General features: G+C 34.6%; 1 protein-coding gene across 1 annotated transcript in view; it reads right to left on the reverse strand.

Moving 5' to 3' along the window:
* The window catches only part of LOC311192813 (adhesion G protein-coupled receptor A3-like), a gene marked incomplete at both ends in the record, with an annotated part of 265,676 nt that overhangs the window by 103,904 nt on the left and 146,615 nt on the right, over nucleotides 1–15,157 (reverse strand). Inside the window, one exon of the mRNA XM_084265407.1 lies at nucleotides 13,015–13,230. Coding sequence (XP_084121533.1) covers nucleotides 13,015–13,230 — 216 coding nt within the window. The remainder of the gene's footprint in view (nucleotides 1–13,014; nucleotides 13,231–15,157) is intronic.

Consider the following 15,157-nt stretch of genomic DNA (forward strand, 5'->3'; position numbering starts at 1 on the left):
ATTAAGCTAATAGTGAATGCTTACAATGAATTTGTTTTAACATGCTTTGGTCAGGTCTCTCATTACCTTAACTTTTCAGGTCCCCTGTTGGGTACCAAAATGTACTGTAGTGGTTTCACTTGTCAGGCAGCTAAAACAACTGCGCAACCACTTGCTCACTCCTTGCCCACCAGAGCAGGATAGGGGAGACAATCATAAAGAAAAAAGTAAAACTTGTGGGTTAAGATAAAGGCAGTTTAATAGGACAGGAAAAAAAAAAACGAAAAAAAACCCCAAACAAACCCAAAACAGGTGATGCACAGAACAACTGCTTTCCTGGTTGTGTCCCCTCCCAGCTTCTTGGGCACCCTCTGCCTTCTTGGTGTTAGGTCAGTATGAGAAGCTGAAAAGTCCTTGACTGCTGGGCAGCAACTAAGAACATCAGCATGTTATCAATATTATTCTCACTCTACATCCAAAACAAAGCACTATGCCAGTAAGAAAATGTAACCCTTTCGCAGCCAAAACCAGATACTCAGTAAGTCTAATCCTCTTGGAAAGTTCCTTCCTTGAAGAAACTTCAGCAGTTGCACTATGGAGAAAAAGGTACTGCTGAAGTTTGATTCTGCCATTTGATTTATTTGATAGAATTAAGCAAAACTCTAAGGGTAAGATGCACTTTATTTCAAATACACCACATACATTCTGACATACACTCCCATTAGACTTTTATTTACTGCAGATTTCACTAATATCAGGCATGAAGCTTCTGAAAATTAAGGATTAAAATATAGATGCCTAATCAATCCAGTACACTGAAAGCCCACATAGACTGAAAGCTATTGTTCTGGTGAACAGGAGCTGTTAATTAAATATTTTGGAATGCATATGTTATCCTATTTTATGTGGAAATTAAGAATGTACATTTTTTAATGATCAGTACTGATTAAACTGTATATTTGATGTTCTGTGGCATTTCTGAGGATGACTGCTATCAGCAGAAGTGCAGCAATAAAGGCTGAAGAAACACAACATAGCTGTAAATAACTCTTCAGTTCAATGAGTCTGCTAATTACATGCAACTTTGATAGACTATATTTAGTAAGAGTTTCAAATCTGTCAGACACTTTACATAGTACTGATCAAAATGAACTTATGAACTATAGCAGGCTTTCCATAATATAATGTCATAGAAATGTATTTTTTTTCTTTCTTTTTTTTTAAGTGTCAAATCTTAAACTTAATCTTTTCTTTCAGCGTAGCAGTATATGCTGGTCAGTGAAGCATACATCACCCAGATGTTACATCTACTGTATGACCTGTATATATTGAATTAGCCATTGTATTTTTCAATTCTTGTTCATCAGACTTTCGGTCTGAGGGGCTTTAATCTAAATTTAGCAAAAGAATACAAGTCAGTACTATCTTGTCTATCCATAATTCATAGACTATTTTGATCTAAATGACCGGCCTATTTTTTTTCTTCTTCTTTTAAACAGTAACACAGGATGTATGAAAAAAAATCAGTACAAGGATTAATGGCAGAAAACCTCCTGGACTGTCATTTGATAGTGTATGAACATACACTTGTGTATAGACAGAGAGGATGTGAACAGATGTGGACTTTTTAACAATTATTATCTCTCCTGTTCTCAGGTTTTTACATTTGCATTTATGGTACATTAAGAGAGAACTATTTCTACATCTAAGAACACATATAATTTAGTGAATAAGTAAAACCAAGTTTGGTTCCCTAAGCCCTACTCCATTAGATGTCTCAAACCTTCAGGTCTTAGGATTTTTTGTTTTGGGGTTGTTTTTTTTTTGGAAGAAGGAACCAGGCTGACAATCTTCTGGATGCAGTCTATTGTTGAGGCAATCCATAAAGCATACAATGCTGGATGTAAAAAAAGCACCACTGTATTTCCTTTTCTCTATATATTTTTCTCCCAAAGCATCCAGCCTATTAGACTCCTGAATGAAGAGTCATTTAAAACCATTTGTTTTTCTCAAGTTCATTAAGGAAATCTAATTGTCTGGTTTTCGTCATGATGTTCTCAGAAACAAAGCAAAGCTGTGTATCAGTTTCATTCCCTAAAAAAGATATTGAAGCAAATTAACTTCACTTAGAATGACTGCACAAAATCATACAATGAATATCTATTTAGAATTGTTTTCTCTGTACTACAGAGTGATACATAAGAAGTTAATATGGTATTGAAACCAATAAGTTCCTTCATTGATGATTTGGAAATTCAATTAACACATGTAAGTTTCTTCACTGACAGTTTGGGAATACATTAATAATAATAATTTAGAATAATGAATTAATTCTTATGCAGAACTATGGAATTCTAAAGAAATTATTTTTATAACTCAGAGTCAGAAAGTTATGCTATGATTACATCTGTACTTTTCAGGTCTGTGTGTAATAAGTTAAATAACAGTTCAACTAATTTACAAGCTTTCTTTTATATATTTAACATATATTATACCAACCATATCTCATGTCCTTCTATGATCTCATCACCGGCTGGGTGGATGGAGGGAGAGCAGTGGATGTCATCTACCTTGACTTCAGCAAGGCTTTCAATACTGTCTCCCATGACATCCTGATAACAAAGCTGAGAGAGCATGGGATAGATGAGTGGACAGTGAGATGGGTTGAGAACTGGCTGTTGGACCAAGATCAGAGGGTTGTAATCAGTGGAGCAGAATCTGACTGGAGATGTGTGACTAGTGGTGTTCCCCAGGGCTCAGTGTTGGGTCCAGTCCTGTTTAATATCTTCATTGACAATCTTGATGAGGGAAGAGCATCCACCAGCTGGGAGGAGTGGCTGACATACAGGAACACTGCACTGCCATACAGCAAGACCTGGACAGGCTGGAAAGCTGGGCAGGGAGAAACCAGATGCAATTCAACAAAAGCAAGTGTACAGTCTTCCACCTGGGAAGGAACAACCGTTCGTTTCAGTACAGGCTGGGAGATGACCTGCTGGAGAAGAGCTCTGTGAAGAAGGACCTGGGGGTCCTGATTGATGACAGGTTGGCCATGAGCCAGCAGTGTGCCCTGGTGGCTAAGAGAGCCAATGGTATCCTGGGGTGCATCAGGAAGATTGTGGCCAGCAGGTCAAAGGAGGTGATCCTCCCCCTCTACTCTGCCCTGGTCAGGCCCCACCTGGAGTATTGTGTCCAGTTCTGGGCTCCCTGGTATAAAAAGGACAGGGATCTCCTGGAGAGAGTCCAGAGAAGGGCTACGAAGATGATTAAGGGCCTGGAGCATCTCCCCTATGAGGAAAGGCTGAGTGAGCTGGGACTGTTCAGTCTTGAGAAGACTAAGGGGGGACCTAATTAATGTTTATAAATATCTTAAGCATGGGATGCAGGGGGAAATGGCCAGCCCCTTTTCAGTGGTCTGTGGAGACAGGACAAGGGGCAATGGCTGCAAGTTGGAGCACAGGAAGTTCCGCACCAACATGCGGAAGAACTTTTTCACAGTGAGGGTGACAGAGCCCTGGGACAGGCTGCCCAGGGAGGTGGTGGAGTCTCCTTCTCTGGAGATATTCAAGACCCGTCTGGATGCCTATCTGTGCAATATGAGCTGGGGAGCTGCTTTGGCAGGGGGGTTGGACCCAATGGTCTCTCGAGGTCCCTTCCAACCCCTACAATTCTATGATTCTATGATCCTGTATATAAATCAATAATGCAGGAAGAGTTCCCAGAATGAACATGATTATCATATCAACATTAATTTAGTTAAAAATAAATTTCTGATTGAGATGGGCTCAAGAAATATTATGCACACCTTTGTGAGATGCCCACCACGACATCTCATACACTCTTACAACCTATTTTACAAGTATAACATGTGGCATTCAGTGTAAAATGGGAGACACAAAAGAAGAATTCCAGTCTCAATCAAATCTCCTAATAACATAAGCTTGGACATAAATTTTTGCCCTTTTTTGTTAAAACAAAGAAACAGCAGTCTCATTCTTCCCCATCACCAAATCTGTCCACACTCTTAAACAATACATGTGTTAAGGAAGCAGAGCATTATCTCATGAGGATGGTAAAGCCAGCAAATTGCTTGTACTAAGTTAACTATTTTCTCCCTCTCCTGTCCATTTTTTTTCTACTTCATTTTCCCTTTTTACTTTTTTTTTTAAGGAAGCATTCCCAAAGTTTAGAACAAAGATCAAACTCAAATAGTTTACAGCCACTATAATTTTAAGGACAATTAGGATATTACTTGTGTGTGTGTGAACTATTCCTTCCAGAATAACTGTTGCTAACCCCATACACACAGCAGCCAGGATTGTAGTCCTCAAAAGCTTAGTTAAACATTCTGTAAGAAAGTTATTTACATATACACAGGTGTATATGTATGTGTGCTCATAGGTGCACACAAGTTTACCATTCTTTTCATGTAACAGAGAACTTTACATTGATTTTAAAAACAATTTTAAAAACTCTCACATCTTTATTTAATCTGTTTTACTGAATATCACTGTATTACATCAGCGATGACTGCAAGAAAATCTATCTATGTATTTTTAGATTAACAAGTATGAGAATATGCCAGGCACTTCTGCATTCACCATGATATAGAACATCTCTCAAGTACTACAAAATGGTAACAAACAATGAAGTGAAGAAATATTGAATCCTTTAACTGAAAAAAGAAACTTGATAGATTCTACTAGTATCTTTTTTTTTTTTAAGTTAAAAAAAAAAAAAAATCGGGGTGAATTCCTTCTCCCAGCTAAGCTCAGTGAAACCTCAGAAACAGCACTTTGCCCAATTTAATAATTTTCTCATAAACAGCAAAGCAATGTTTTAACTCAAGTAGTATTTTAACTCAAATTCTCTTCTTGGGTCATGGAGATAGTTCTGAAGCACACTAGTCTTTTCATGCATCAACTCATTGGTATGGTAGTCTCTTCATTAGTCATTTTAAAACGTACTCTACACAACTGGACTCATAGGTCTACATTGCACTTAAAATACAGAGGTAAAATACCCACTTCCTGGACTGAAAATTTGCATTCCAATGCTGACTTCCATTACATATTCACTAATGACTACCTATCTGTAGATAGATAGATAGATGCATATATATAGTCTCTGGAAAACTCCCACAATGTAAAAATTATAGTGTCTTAACTACCACACTGAAAAACACAGATTAACTCCTCTGTATCCACAAAACCAAAAACCACCCAAAAAATCTTTGAACCATGACCTCATATACTGCCACATTTGCCCTGAACAGACCAGATCCATAAGAGTGACTTCAGCCACTTTTTAAGGAAAAAGTCTGTACCTTCCAGCAAGCCCCTTTATGCCATTTGCAGGGATTGAATCCTCCAAAAGGAACACGGTCACCTATGTGCCATTGGTCATTCTCCCTGATTATCATACACTGCTGCAAAGTCAGGACACAAATTGAGTTTCTAGGAGAACCACCCACATTCAAAGAAAAAACTATGGCCATATCACCTGCTAATCATCAAAGCAATGTTTTTTAGTGAACTCTCTGTCATCATCAAACAATTTGTGGTCCTACATAAGCCAACAAGAATCAAACCAACTCAGAGAATAGCCCACAAAAAAACCCTCCCAATTTTTTTAAACACACTTCTACAGTTACTAAAATTATACTTTAGAAATTGGAAATGCCTTCTTTTACAGCAAAAATAAGTAACAATCCATTAGGTAAACCACCATGTAGTATAAAAGGTTTTGAGAAATAAAATGGAATTATGTATTGGATGTTGAAGTATGTTCTGTTAGCCAGCATCAATCTTCCTCAGTGAAAATAAATTAAGCATTAGAAAGGAGAAATTAGAAAAGAGTAGCTGAAAATATTCACCTTATATGCAGGAGTTTATTTAAAAATTTTAAAAGTTGATTATTAGTATAGTAAGAAAATTAGACTCTGGGTGTAATCCCTCAAATGTCAATACAGAACTGGAAATTGCAATAGTACTCTGTATTCCACTTGTTCATTATTACCTTTGTATATTAAGTGAACTTAAAATACGTTCTAACAACAAACGTACAGTGCTATTAACTGTTACAGTGTCAATGTGGTTTGTTATGAGATTTATCTTAATTAGTTTACAAACTATTATTTAACAGCAGAATGCACATGAAGCAATCCTTGTTTATAAGAAGGAAACTAATCTTACAATGCTCTTTGGGAAATCCCAAAGAGAACTTTTCTGTAACAAGAGCAATGGTGCAGAAAATCTGAAGAAAACAGTCTTCTACCCAACCAATGTGGATAAATGACAGTATATCTCTCAGACAGATATTGACAGCATATATAAAATCAATATGCTTCATGTCTTGTTTCACAAGAAAGCAAATATTACTTGAAATAACAGAATTTTATACTAAATGCAAGTTGGTGATTTTCACAGTTCTTTTTGTCCCTGTATTTGTTCTCTTCCAGCTATTCAGACTTATTTTCATTTCTTCATTCATATACAAGTTAGAAGTCCAAACTGTTCATACTATTAAAGGAGAACCAGTTAAATAACTTAATTGTAAAATATAATACATGCCTCCAAAATATCAATAAAAAATAAAAAATATCATAAAAAATGAAATTCAGAAACCACTTCCAGGCAGCTGATTGCAGAATAAGCTTTTTACCTGCTAAAAGAGAAGTGGCAAAGGGCATGATAAAAAAAAAGGGGGGCACATGAGCTTGAAAAGACACATTTGGAAGTTTTGTCTGAGAACCTGTGAAACAGAAAACAGTGACCATATATTTTAATTTATTTTATTATTTTTATATGTTACAGCATATGTTAAACAAATATAAGAGTTGTAGAAACCCTCCTGTATACCTAATATATTTGACATTTGTCACATATGCATGAATAGTATTTTGGCATTGATTCATTTTCTAAGTTTTTAGAAAGATCTGCAAGAGTGTAATAGCCATCCATATTATAAAAAAACACAGAAGATTGTGCAGAGAAAAGAAGGTATATTGAACAGAGAATACCAAACTGCAAATGTTGATGATGTCATAGTAGGCATAAATATGCAAAGACATTGTTCAAGAAGGAACAGTAGTAAGAGATATAAATAGACAATTGTGTGACTTGAGCATCTGGAAAAAAAAAAAGAGAAGGGCAGTTTGTCTTGTCTGGCTTTGAATTTGAAATTAAATACATCTAATCAGGCGAATGACAGACATTTCAGTTTTTTTCCCCAGTTAGTACTCACTGTGCAATCTAAACACACCTGCAAGAAAATTAATACCTGCACAGAAAATACCAGTTTTTAAATCATACTGCTGTAATTCAAAATAAGAGGAAATTCTTCCCTGAATTATTCTTAGTACTAAATGCTTTTACTTAGTTTAAATTTTATTTTTAAAAAAGGATTCAATGGCTGTGATACGAGATATACCAACCACTTCTTTTTATACCTCCTAGATAACTTGTCTAAGAATAAGAAGAATACAACAATTATCTTTTTATGCATTAAAAATATACTGAATGTGATTGTTGAGACTATGGAATAAATAGAGACTGTATGTCTGGATAGAATCTAAATGACAATAAATACCATGATAAGACAGCATTTAAAACCATATTTTAAAGACAAAACAAACAACATATAAAGGGATGGAGCAGGTAAAAGAGAATAAACTTTAAAATCCATACATCACATAAAGATACGTCTTTGTGACTGTACCAAACACCTACCTGTGGAGAAATAAGAAACAGACCTAGAATGGTTACTGCAAAATCAGTATACAGAGTTTACACCCAAGCAAATTTTCCCATAAGTCGCGGAGCAAATTCGTAAGTTATTATCAATATCCAATACAAGAAAAGCAAAATTCTTTGGATGCTAAGACACACAAAGAAATGAATAAAGGGGGAAATGGGTAAAAATAGACAGTTCCCAAAGGGAAAGAAAAGGGCAAATTCTGATGTGTATCATGAAATATCTTGATCTGGATCTCTTAATTATTACATATTTTACAATACTTTGTAGAAAAAATATTTTTAAAACAAAATAAACCATGATATTACATATTCCAGTGTCTCACTGGAATATGCCATACATATAAAACTAAAAAACTAGCTTTTTTTGCTAGTGTCCTGCTTCAATTGGCAGTGTTTTCTTTACTGCATGTTTTCTGCAGTTGTAAAAACCCCAGATTCAGAAAAAAGAAAGCCGTAATCTTGCACTAATCTGCATGATACAGACATACACAAAGTTCATCAGATCTGGTGAGGAAAGTGCTGTTAATAGTCTAGAAGTAGCAAAGCGCACTGTGAAATTAGAGGAACTCATGATGCCAACCTAATTCATGCTACGTTTACGAAACCTATCAACTTCTAGATATTATACTCCAGAAAAAAAAAAAAACAAAATTACCCTTATTATCACTGTGCCACAGTGTAGTATTGCAGCATTGTATTGGGCACATTAGCTGGTATTTTATTAACATGTGGTTACAGAACATTTTGATATGAATCTTCTCAACAGGAGAGTGTAAAACTGTATGACAGACTGGACCAGAAAAATTGAACAAAACTAGTCATCTTCTGTGCAAGTTGCAGGAAGTATTTTCATTTTTCATTACATTTTAATTGATTTCACAAATTTGGTACATAACTTTAAATTCTAAATTTCCTTAGCTGATCTTATTGCCTCGAAAAATTCTGTGCACGTGCATCCTGAGCATGGAAAAATGTATCTTAAATGGATAAACAGCTTAATGAAGTTAATTACAATAAACAAATGCTTAAGTGAAAATGCTTTCCATAAGCAGGTTCATAGGTAACTGGGACATACATACCATTACAAGTCACCACTGCAAGAACCAGCTCCCTGTTAATGAAAACGTATGATCTAAAGAGCTAGAAGTATTCAAATGCTGTTGCTGCTTTTGTTTCACAGAGAGGACAAGATATTGCTCAAATATTAGTCCAAACCAATGATTTTTGCAGAGGTACTGTAGGAAACCATTTTGAAACCCATAGCTGGGTAACTGTACATGTTACAGTCTGGTTTTGACACTTCCAGTGTAAATAGTAATTATTATTTATATAAGAATTAGTTTTTAAATTAACGAGAAAGTTAATTATTGCACACTTTAATAAGCAGCTTCCAAATTGATATAATTAATTATCTATAAAGATCTTGAACATTTCACATACAGTGGATTGCAGGAAAGGCACTTTTATTACAAGATCTATTTTCTGCACCTTCAACCATTTCCCTTCACAATTCCTCTGGGTTTTATTTAATTCAGTTCTTTATCCTCCCAAATGCCTTGTCACTTGGTGGAAATCTTTGCATTAAGTTTTCTGCACTTCATTAACTTTTATATGTGAATTTACAATTAGTTTGTACATTGTTTTTATGGTCTGACATTCAAAATTTGTTTTATGCAAGAAAAAAACCTCACATATCAATCTTCCAGCAAGATTCTGAAACAACATTTCCAAAATTGTATAAAACCTCAAAGTGGTATGAGAAGTAATCATAGGTTTTTGTCAAAGCACTTTAGAATTTTTTTGTAGTTAGCATGTCTAGTACCAATCATAGTACCCATTTAACTTTTAACATTTTATCACACAGGCATCACATGTAATACAACCTGACAAATGAAAAGGTCAGTCTGGCTCAGAGCATATAAGAAAAAAATAGAATTGAAAAGTTAAAGGGAATACATAGAGAATATTATGAAGATTCCAATTTTAATGTCAGGGACAAAGTAAAAACACAGATTATTGAAATTTTGAAACTTAATTTGCTAATTCATTTGTGTGTCAGAGGAATAATTAAAGAGAGGAAAAGACCTTATTTAACAAGTGTTTTCAATTAAGCTGAAACTGTAAATTATGTTGACAAAATACTTTCCTTAAAATCCAAATATGAATACTGAACCTACAGTCCCCTGTAAACAACACGTTTGATTATGATAGTAAAGGAGGTGTAAAAATTCATTTTATGTTAAACTATGTTTATTGAGGAAAGGTTAACTGCACAACTGATAATCTTTGCACCTTGGAGATAGTTTGCAGGATCAGGCTGGAACAGAGATTATGTTTCAAAGTATGCTTCAGGTCTAATATCAAATGGGAACCAGACATACTGAATGGCACTAAAATTTCCTAAGTTTTTCCTCACATTGCCTGAGTTCAAATGTTACAGCAGCCTTGCTGGAGTGTCATTATCATAATAACCTTCGATCACAGCCAGTTCATAAGACATAGTTGTGAATCGGGAGCATTCCTTCAAGGGGATCTCGGTCTGGAGTCCCATGCTGAGAAGATGCCCTTAAGCCTACTTAAACAGAAGTGAACACAATCACTGTGTCAAAATACAAGCCACTGGATCAAAAACTAGAAAGATATAGCTGAACCATATTTTTTACAAGTACTGTCCAATCAGGTAGCAAAAGCTCCCTACTAACTGCAGAAAGAAGGCATCTGGGTGTATATCCTACCAGAGGACTTCTGATCTGCAATAGTGATAAATTATTCTTTTCAGACTTTCAGGTTTGTTACTAGCTACAGTAACATTTATCCCATAATAAACAAATCACATGCAATTATGTACAGGCAACCCCTCCACCAAGCTTGTATTAATTTCCTACCGTTGCCAGGAAAAACCACTACAGGTAAACTACAAAAACTTTGTACTATAAAGATAGTTTCTATAGTTAGATAGATCTATTTCAATCTTCTCCCAGGAACTGACCACAGATTGCTTCACAAGTATTCACTTCTTTAATTTATTAGTGTAATTGGTTAGGAACAGACAGATGGTATAAACAATTTTTTATGCTTAGTGAGCAGATGATTTTTAGAGTAATAGATATCCGAAGAGTGCTACACTTTTTAGCAGAAAAATATATAAACATTCTCTTTTAATAAGCTTTTTAAGGACAACTTTTCACATTTTTATTAGAAATAAATTAAATTTGTACTTGAATTTGTTCATTAGGGGTTTTTTTCTTCTTTATGATTAGTCCTATGCTAACTAGAGGAAGATTCTAAGACTAGTCTCAGCTTCTAAACTGAAATTCTGAAGAGTCAGACATAATAATGAGTATTACTGTATAATACAATGACTAAACGTTGGTAACTAAAATAAGCAATTCCCACCACCATCACAAAATCTCTGTTTTCCTGAAATTTCCATGGCACAATCAAGTAGGTTTACTATTTGCACCCACTGAGCAAATACAGAAATAATTTTGCTAGGGGATGACAAAGAATCCCATTTTCTGCTATTAGTTACAATTCTACAGATCATTCATTAAACAATGAAGAAATAAAACTCATTTCACAATGAATTAAAAGAGTGCTTAGCCTAAAGTTCTCTAAAGAGAACAACAATGAATGAAACCATTTTTCAGGATTAAGTAATACATTCAGCCTGTTTTTTCACATATCACATTTAAAACCTGAGTACATCTTAGTGCTAAAACCTAAAGCCATTAAACTAATATTTAGCTGAATTAATAATCTCCTGTATTGTGCTGTTATAATTTTACAAATTCATATACAGTTGATCCACCTAATAAAGTCATGTCTGTCAGAATGTGTATCACATACTTCAAAATTGCTTTGCATGGTAATAAGTTTACTTACTTTCTCCTAGCTTCTTACTTTCTATAGGCAATAGAAGTTCCCTGCTGTATATTGTATAAAGTCAAAATACATTATGAAAGATTTTACCGCAATGTTTATATTGTGACATTCTGCCAACATTTTAGAAAGAGGCTTCAAATACATACTCCAACTGGGTATTTGACACATGCATGCTGATAAGTGAGACGAGAAATTTGCAGTCATGATTGAATTCTTTATAACAGGAGAGAGACAACAGTGCTTGACCATCAACCTTGCAAGAGATTAATTTACTAGAAGCGTTGGTACTCAGTTTTTTGAAGGAATGAAACTACTATATTGGTAGAGCTAATAAACTTCCCAATTCGTGTAATTTCTATATCAGCAATACTATGTCATACATTGCAGTGTTCCAGGTTTGCCTCTTGCAGAAATCTTTTATCTTTTAGATCTCTGCCATTTGGTTTTCATCTCACACTCTTTTCAAAGACAACTTTCTTTTATCTACAGATAAATTAACAGTGTCCACAGAAGAAATGAATGCCATCACAGGAAAAAAATTTAACCTATTCTTCCAGTATTGACTCCTTTTTACCACAAGATCCCAAGAGAGCATATCACTGACTATGAAGCCCATACAGAAAATGCACCAAAGAGAAAGTAAATAAAATCAAAATATTTTCAAATAGCAATAAACTAGTAATACTGTCCAGAAAAGTATAATTTTGTCATAGCAAGTATTTCAAGAAATAAGCCTATTAAACTGAGATTCAGCTGAAGGATAACAAACATTCAACTCTGCAATACTTAAATTCAATAACACGCTTAGCCAAATGCAAAATTCCATTTCCTGCTAGAACAAAATTTAATTTTTCCACTTCATTATTTGATAATAACAGTGCATTCTATTAAAAGGTTTATTTACTATTGTTTTTCTTTGGCTACTACTCAAACAGTCCAATGTAACACTGTCCCTCTGTATAAAGTTCAGAAGGCAGAGAATGTAATATTATTTAGTAGAAGTAAAAGTAATTTCCCTTAAAAACCCCTAAATTTTTACAATGTAAAATCCCCTGACAGTAACCCTCTAAACCAAGTATTTCCAAATTACTTTAAAGAGATTGGTTAGACATAGAAAATTTGTAGAACTGGACCCAGAGAAAGAAAGAACAAGGCATTTACTCATTTCTGTTCACTTCCTGCACTCCTGTATTCTGACAGATTACATTAATGGAATGTCTGTTAGTACAAACAATATGATACACCAATTTAAGACCACTTGCGCTTTGAAATTATTAACCAGCTTACAACAGGACACATAAAATATACATTATTCAAATCAGTATTCTGCCTAAAATTGCTACTGAAAACATAGGGAAATAGATAAATTACATTCATAATTGTGCCAACTTACCCTGGTAGAAGAATTCACCAAGGAACCATTCAAATTGCCAGTGTTGCACTTGAAATTCAAATGTTGATCAGCATGGTGATTTGCTTCCCAGCTTCCTGAATCATGCACCACTGACTTGTCAGGACTTCCAGACATTTTCTGGAAGGCAGTGCAAGTCATTCCAGTGAAACTAGACGGCTTGATTATAAAGGCCTCCAGAGCAATATTACGAGATACCTGTGAAAATATTGAGAAGCACATACATTGCTAACTCATTAATCATAACTGCATTACTATATGTGCATTGTGTATTTACAGTATATGCTTTATAAAGGATTGTGCATGCACACACTTTCACACATATCTGTAGGGTAAGAAAGAAAATGGAATTTATTAGAAAATCTGATCTAGAATTCTACAGTGGCATAGTGGGTTTTGCTTGAATCTTCTTTAGGAATATATGCATTATTATTATTATATCAGTTTTGCATTATTTGTGTCATTATCAGCTTCAATAGAATCAAGATTTAAAACAATGCAGCTATAAAATGAACTAGCAACAGCAGAAGTAGGAATTATTTTACAAATGAACAAGGGTTTGCTTTGTACCTCAGAAATGAAACAGCAAGTTTCTTGGCTACATGATGGATGGATTGCTTTTTTAAAGATCTCTTTCCATTAGAATATTGAAGATGACTACATGGTTGAATGCAGCATCACGTTATAGGTCTTTGGATACATTTTATTGACTTGATGTGTCTGGATTGAATGAAGAGATGTGGATCTCTTTCCTTAATATAGAGTATTTATTTCAGCACAGTCCTCTGCATGAGATAAACAACTCATATTATACCCAGGTTGACTAGCTTGGACTGGCACCACACTGACTGGACTATATGGTCTCACCTTCCAAGCACAGGTTGTTTAGTGATCTTTGAGAGTATGTATCCTGCACACTGAATACAGTGTAAACCTATCTGATTTAAGCCACAAACTACCAGGTTTATCAGCAGGATAAATTTATAAATGCAGCAGTTTTATATTACTGTACTTCGTAACAACTGGTGTGAATCCTTCAGAATATCAGTTGCGCTGACGAGAAATTATTTCACCAAAGAAAATCACATTGATTCAAAGTAATAAATGAATCTAAAGAAAAAGTTTTGCATAAAATAAGGGCATGATAGAGGGTAGACTAACTCTGTAAAAGTCATGGTATCAGAAATGTATTAAATCTTAGCATGTGACACAGTGCATGGCTTGCCAGTCCTCTTTTGAACTTTTGAGTAAGATTTTGAATGCACCTTCTCAGCCACTGAAGTTTCTGCATATGTCCAAAATAAAAGTATTGAAGTCTCATTAAGCAAATTTATTTTGTCAAAATTGGAAAAAATCCCTGAAGGTTTCAGGATATTTTTTTATACTTCTAATATAAAATTAATATAGAAGTTATATATATATGACACACACATACCACTTTTAAAGTAGAAATAGCCTAAAGATTCTTTTTAGTTGTTTCTAAATTCCTAAAACATCCCTTTCTTAAGTGAAATTGGCACCTTTTCTGTCCTTGACTGAAGGTGATATTTATCTACATTTAAATAAAATGTTGAAGTTTTTTATTACAAATCCAGTGGCTGATTACTGAAAAGTATTAAAACCTGAAACTAGGTTTAACTGGACTGGATGATGTTGTAATGAGGATTTGAGTGATTTCAGAACAGTGAGCCCCATTTTAAAAAATGTAATATTAAATTCTTTAAACAGTATGATTTTCCACGCTGAAAATATACCTCTAAAGGCCTAAAAAGATCAAAACAAAGGTATCTATCGTAGCATTTCTCTAACCTCAAAATTAGTCACAACCTCATGGAACTGGAAGAACTCTTCTGTCTTCCAAACATGATTTGGAATAAACAGTCACGGCTCCCAAGTAGCTTCTCAGTGTATAGGAAACACAGTCGTGCACATATGACAGTTTTTAGAGGTTCTTTTTTTCCAGAAATTGTATTATAAGCTTGTGGCTACCTAAGCTTTGGGGGGTTTTATTTGCTGCTGTTTAAAATAAAGCAAGCAGATGCAATTTCTTTGAGACAGTATGCTGGCTGGCCTCCCAAAGGAACAGAAGTGTTTGGTATTGCAAGAGATGACACCAGAAAAACTC

This window comes from Gallinula chloropus (genome assembly GCF_964237585.1).
Source record: "Gallinula chloropus genome assembly, chromosome: 5".
Taxonomy (NCBI): domain Eukaryota; kingdom Metazoa; phylum Chordata; class Aves; order Gruiformes; family Rallidae; genus Gallinula; species Gallinula chloropus.